This window comes from Macaca mulatta, chromosome 14 (genome assembly GCF_049350105.2).
Source record: "Macaca mulatta isolate MMU2019108-1 chromosome 14, T2T-MMU8v2.0, whole genome shotgun sequence".
Taxonomy (NCBI): domain Eukaryota; kingdom Metazoa; phylum Chordata; class Mammalia; order Primates; family Cercopithecidae; genus Macaca; species Macaca mulatta.
Window position 1 is genome coordinate 15,221,256 of NC_133419.1, and position 7,239 is coordinate 15,228,494.

A 7,239-nucleotide genomic window follows, 5' to 3' on the forward strand; every position below is an offset into this window, starting at 1 on the left:
AATATATTCACAATAACACTTTATTTGATTTTGTAATATTTAATAAAAGTACAAAAATAAATCCACATGATAGAAGCAGGGTGTGCAAAATTCAACCAATTTATGTACATGCAAGTCAATTTTGGGGTGTAGGAATGTTTATATATTGTGGAGAGCAAGCTCAGATCTCCTGTGTTCAGAGTGTCAGGTTTAGCATACAGTATGTTGTACAGAGAAAATGAGGAGTATTGACTCATCAGATACATCAGTTAAGTGAATATTAGTTAAAAGACTCTCTATTATATTTCATTTGGAACTAAACACCATGAAGACTATTTTGTTGGTCATAACTTCTTCAATTTATTCTGTTGTGTTTTCAGTTAGACAATCAAATCTGCATCTTTTTAAATTTTATTGCATTGGTTAAGTTCTAAAACATAGTGCTAAACAAAAGTGATGCTAGCCTTTCTATGTCACTATATTTATACGTGATTGAATTTTTTTCATTTGTGAATATGAGACTGTCTCTAGTAGAACGTAAACCCCATTTAGATTTATTTGCATAAATATTTGCTTTTCTCGGTTTACTTTAACCTATTTTATCTTGTAAGCTTGCTCACATTTTTGTTTCTTTTATTCTCTATACTATATTTACTTTTTAAAAATCTTCTGATCATTTGGAGTGGATATGCTGTTTTTTATTCTATTGATGATTATTATTCAGAAATATGTTTGAAATGTGTGTTTGGATATATATGGCTGTGACTAATTTCTCTAGTCACATCTAAATAAAATATTTATTGAGTCTTTTTGCACATAGGTTTAAGAAATTAGCATATTTTCCTTTCTCCCATCCCTCACTATCAGTTTTTCTATCATATAAATTGTGGTTTTAAATATAAATAATTATTTTAGTTTTTGCATTTTATATTATGCACATCTTAAAAAATTATTCTTAGCAATTCTTTTTTGCTTTTAACAATATTTTCACTATTTAATATTAAATACATATTTTATTATTTGCTTTTCCAAAGCATATTATTTTACATTGCAATTTTCTCAACCTTAAAGTATATGTTCTGATTAATCTGATTAATCATGCAGCAACTCATAATCTTTCTTGAGGGATTTTTAAAATTATATTTAGAATGAAATAATTCCTAAGCCCTTCCAAACCTGAGAAAGTCTTTCTGTTGCTTTTGAACATAAATCATTAAGGCTTTGGTGTAGAATTATTTCACCCCAATTTGTTTTTCTTAAAATTCTGTAGATATTTTGTATGGTCTCTTAAATGTTTGTATTAAAAATGAAGTTGTAATCTAACCTGAAAGTGCTTAATTCACAGGTATTTTTAACTTCCCAGATGCTTGCAAAGCTCTTTCTTATTCTTTTGATTATGTTAATGCATAATTCAATTGTGCTATTGCATTTTTAGTTTCCTCATTGTCTTTTCTTATCTCAGGAAGCTCCACTTTAATTTTAACCTAACTCTGTTCACTTCCTTTTCATTTGAATCTATGAGTCCAAAAGTTTAGCTTCCTGTTGGAAATTTAGATAAAATGTTCAAAAGAGAGGAAATATATGAAGAGTGCGTATCAGAAAAGATTGTAACAACGGGTGTTTTCCTACTTGTATGCGGAGTCAAAATAATGGAACGTAAAGTGAATAACTTATAGTACAGCCATAAAGCAATGGGAAGAACAAAAGATTGCTTCAGAACCACAAGAATAACCTTTGCAGACATAATGTTGAAGCCAGTTACAACAAAGTACATGCTTTATCATTTAATATATAAGTTGAAACATAGTTACATCAATCTGTAATGATTAAAGTCAAAAAGTGGTTACTTTTGTGAGGCATAAAGACTGAGAAGAGACATGAAGGGTGTTTGTAGGTCACTGGAATTGTTGTATTTCTTAATCTTTATAGTGGCTGTACTGGCATATTTATGATGTTAAAAATAAATAAACAAATCAAGCTTCACAGTTAGGATTTGTGAATGCCTCCACATGTATGTTATATTTCAATGAGTGTGGTTACTGAAAAAAGTAAACAACAAATTTATTTATCTAATTTTAAAATATGTGCAACCATACAAATCTTTGCTGTAATTAGATACAAGCAAAATAATTAAGTCTTGTCAATTAGATTGAAAATATCTGGGCGGGGGAAGATATTTCACAAGGAACATCTACATGTGTCTACATGTCTTGCCCCCAGGAACTTCTGCAGATGACTGTCTATCCCATTCATGAAGATTTCCAAGGTAAAGTATACCAAACCCTCTATCATGAATTCATTCCCATGCACCGTGATTGGAAACTAGCTACTAAATAGATAATTCCAAATAAAATTGTACACTCCTGCTTTTACTCAAGCAATAAAGCAACTCAGCCAAGAAGAGCTCAGTGCATCCTATCCTTTTGCACAAGACATGCTTGTGGGGAAACTTGTCTTCAACCAGTCTGACCGCACTGAGTTTGTGTTCCGTGTGTTCACTACAGCCACTGAATTCCAGGTTCTTCTCTTCCTTCTCTTCCTCCTCCTCTACTTGATGATCCTCTGTGGCAACACAGCCATCATCTGGGTGGTGTGCACACGCAGCACCCTCCGCACCCCGATGTATTTCTTCCTGTCCAACCTATCTTTCCTGGAAATCTGCTACACCACCGTGGTAGTACCCTTGATGCTTTCCAACATTTTTGGGGCCCAGAAGACCATTTCGTTGGCTGGATGTGGGGCCCAAATGTTCTTCTTTGTCACCCTCGGCAGCACGGACTGTTTTCTCTTGGCAATCATGGCCTATGACCGCTATGTGGCCATCTGCCACCCGCTGCACTACACCCTCATCATGACCCGCAAGCTGTGCGCGCAGATGCTGGTCGGGGCCCTAGGCCTGGCCCTCTTCCTCTCCCTGCAGCTCACCGCCTTAATCTTCACCCTGCCCTTCTGTGGCCACCGCCAGGAAATCAACCACTTCCTCTGCGATGTGCCTCCCGTCCTGCGCCTGGCCTGCGCTGACATCCACGTGCACCAGGCTGTCCTCTATGTAGTGGGCATCCTCGTGCTGACCATCCCCTTCCTGCTTATCTGCGTTTCCTACGTGTTCATCACCTGCGCCATCCTGCGCATACATTCTGCCGAGGGCCGCCGCCGGGCCTTCTCCACCTGCTCCTCCCACCTCACCGTGGTCCTGCTGCAGTATGGCTGCTGCAGCCTCGTGTACCTGCGTCCTCGGTCCAGCACATCAGAGGATGAGGACCGCCAAATCGCGTTGGTCTACACATTTGTCACCCCCTTACTCAACCCTTTGATTTACACCCTTAGGAACAAGGATGTCAAAGATGCTCTGAGGAATGCCATTATCCGTAAAGCAGCCTCTGAGGCCAACTGAAGGTTTAGGGGCACTGGGCTGGGTGTCTGTCTGTTGCTATGTCGATGAACTCTACATGACACAGAATTGTAGTACTTTCCCACACTTTGCACTTGATGTTTCTTTTTTGCCATATTTGCCCCAAGTTCAACAATTCGTGCTTATTTTTCTGAGTGCTTTGACTAAGATATGAAAATTTGGGCAGAACTTACAGTGTAGGAATGTTAGTTTACTTAGCTCTACTTTAAGGATTTGCAGCTCACCCATGTCAAATGCCGTATTGGGAACACCCCATACGTACTATGAATAAAGGCTGATAGACTTGCTGCCTCCTGAGGAGATGATGCAATTTACCCTGTGAACGTTGCCTTAAGTAAGGAATATTCATAAAGACATATTTTGCTCAAATAAACACAGCTTATTATTGTTTGGGGTATCAGTATATGACAAACAACAGATTACTTAATGCATTCATTTCCTTTGTGCCATACATCCCAACTGGCTGCTTTCATTTTCTTCATGCCAGAAAGGGGCTAGGAATTTTCTTCCATTGATAATCACCTACTATGTACCAGCCTTGCTAGGGTATGGAGAATTACATCTGGTCTATGGCAGCCCTGCCCGCATGAGCCCTCTGTGCTGGTGGCTCTCACACTAGTCTTTGCTGTTCCACCTTCCTCACCACCTCCTACATCTTCATGAGGGCTGCTGGTCACAGATCCACTGAGCAGGTAGCACTACTATGGCACTATTCCTACCTCAGCATAATTTTGCAGCAGAATGGCTGTTACCCAAATAAACCCTCAAGTAAAATCCACTTCCCTTTATGGTATTCACAGTGGACACCACACTGCTCAACCTTCTCATTTACACCCTGAGGAACAGCAAGGTCCAGAGGACTCCACGGATAGTTCTTATAAGCAATTACCTCTCCCATAACAGCTGGGGGGAGGGTGCAATCTATCAGGTGAGAGTCTAGATCCAGATCATAAGCTGATTTTAATTAGCAGCTACAGGAAGAGAGTGAAAATATCTGCCAGTGGATATTAAACTGACCTAAGAAATTGTTATAACCTGGCGGGGCACGGTGGCTCATGCCTGTAATCCCAGCACTTTGGGAGGCCAAGGCAGGCAGATTACGAGGTCAGGAGTTCGAGACCATCCTGGCCAACATAGTGAAATCCTGTCTCTACTAAAAATACAAAAATTATCTGAGCATGGTGGCACCTGCCTATAATCCCAGCTAGTTGGGAGGCTGAGGCAGGAGAATCGCTTGAACCAGAGTCATAGGTTGCAGTGAGCCAAGATTGCGCCACAGCACTCCAGCCTGGCAACAGAGTAAGACTCCAACTCAAAACATAAAATAAAATAAAAAAGAAAAGAAAAAAGAAATTGTTATAATCTTTTTGAATCCTATATGGTTACGTTTACCAAAACCCATGAAGTTTCTATTCTTTAATTTCAGAATTCTTATTCTAAAAACATAACCTCACAAAATTAACAGAATGTCAAACAAAACAAAATATAAGGGTGTTTCTTACATTTATAGCATGAAAAGTGATTAAAATCGAATTTCCAACAATGTTGGATACAGAAGCACAGCATACTAAAATCATTAATATTTAGTAATAAAGGGCAATGTTTATCATTATACCTGTAAGTAATAAAATCAAGATTCAAGCCTTATTTACAATAAGAGCCCAATTTTATAAAAATATATACATGCATAATGAGGAATAGAAACACACCAAAAAGTTAACAGTTGTTTTCTGTGATGTAGAATTATGAATTTTCTAGTTTTCCTCTTTATTACTTTCCCTGATTTCCGAAATAAGACTGTGTTCCTCTTATAATCAGAAATATAATTTCTAGAAGGAATCTGAGGTTTACGTAGATTTATTTGGCATATAAACCTCCCATCATCATAGTTCAGATCCACTTTTTATATTTTTTCTAGATTGGGACTATTTTGGTATGGGGGGTACATCTTTTTCCCGTTGAAATTGCTTTTGGAACTCCTAATTTTTCACCTGATTTCACATGATGATAAGGAGAAGAACTATAAAGTGTTACGTGTTCTGAGGACAGTCATTGGATTTAACAATACATTAGAAATGCCTTGCTTTTGATATGGTTTGGCTCTGTGTCCCCACCCAAATCTCATCTCGAATTGTAATCCCTATGTGTAGGGGACAGGGAACTGGTGGGAGGTGATTGGATCATGGAGGCAGTTTCCCCCATGCTGTTATCATGGTAATGAGGGAGTTCTCACCAGATCTGATGATTTTAAAAGTGGTGGTTTCCCCTGTGCACCCTCTCTTGCCTGCAGCAATGTAACACGTGCTTTGCTTTCCCTTCACCTTCCACCATGATTGTAAGTTTCCTGGGGTCTCCTCAGCCACGTGGAACTGTGATTCAATTAAACCTCTTTTGTTTATAAATTACCCAGTCTCAGGTAGTATATTTATGGCTGCATAAGAATGGACTAATACAGCTTCTAAGTATTCCCTTATCCAAAGGGAATACTTCCAAGACCCCTGGAGGATGTCTGAAACCATAGATAGTATCAAATCCTATGCATACTATGTTTTCTTCCTACACATACATACTTACAATAAAATTTAGCTTATACGTTAGCTGTAGTAAGAGATTAACAACAGCAACAATAAAATAGGACAATTATAACAACATACTATAATACAAGTTATGTCAATGTGGTCTCTCTCAAAATATCTTAATGTATAGTACTCCTCCATCTTCTTTTCATAATGATGTGAGATGATATAATGCCTATGTGATTAGATGAAATGAGGCAAATGACACAGGCATTATAACACAACATCTGGCTACTATTGACTTTCTGATGGCCAGAAAAAGGATCATCTGCTTGGGGTGATCTTGGATCATCAAGCTATGACAATGTCCACGGTTGGAGTTCAGAAGCATAAAATGTTATACAGTGTGGATACGCTGGGCAGAGAGATAATTCACATCCCAGACAGGACAGAATAAGATGACAAGAGATTTTGTCACGCTACTCAGAATGTCAGACAATTTTAAACTTATGAATTGATTATTTCTGAAATTTTCTATCTAATATTTTCAGACTGCAACTGAAACTGGAAAGCAAAACTACAGATGGGGGGAAGTAGGGAAGACCACTGTAAATGCTGGAGAAGAAAATAAACTCTCTGGTTAGCAGATTGCATGTCAACCTATCCAGGTCAAGTCACATCAGAACATAATGAATCAATTATTTGTATACATTGTGCTAGGCGCTGTCTGAAATGCCAACCAAAGGGAAGTTTGAAACTGAATTTCCATACCTTCTTTCATTCTTTATTTAATGTCACAAGTCATTCATAAAATTAACCTGGAACTCAAAAGAAGAGGGTAAAATGTTACATTTGAAAAGAGGTTTGGTTAAACCTTTCAAAATGAATTATTGGGTTCTGCCAGTTACCTTCCTATACATATTCTAGATGAATAGAGTGAGTTCCCCTTTCTTATTTTTTCTTTATTTTTTAGTTGACAAGTAAAAAATGCATATATTTATGGCATACAACATAATGTTTTAATATATGTAGGCATTGTCAAATGGCTAAATAAAGCTATTTAACATATGAATTATTCCAGACACATTATTTTTGTGGTGAGAATACTTAAAATCTATTCTCAGCCATTTTCAAATACACAATAAGGTATAATTAACTGTAGACAGCATGATGTACAGTAGATCTCTTGAACTTATTTCTGCTAATAATATTTTATGTCATTTGGCCAACATCTCCCCAATCCTGTCACCCCAAGCCTCTGGTAACCATTTCTTCACTCTGTTTCTGTTAGTTCAACCTTTTTACATTCCACATATAAGTGAGATTCTGCAG

The 7,239-nt window shown here is 37.6% G+C and overlaps 1 protein-coding gene across 1 annotated transcript; it reads left to right on the top strand.

The window, feature by feature from the left end:
• Positions 1–2,376: 2,376 nt before the first annotated feature.
• OR10Q1 (olfactory receptor family 10 subfamily Q member 1) lies at positions 2,377–3,407 on the top strand. Its single transcript, NM_001193880.1, is given in 1 exon segment — positions 2,377–3,407. A coding segment is annotated over 1 exon segment (960 nt). The 5' UTR covers positions 2,377–2,413; the 3' UTR covers positions 3,374–3,407.
• Positions 3,408–7,239: the final 3,832 nt, after the last annotated feature.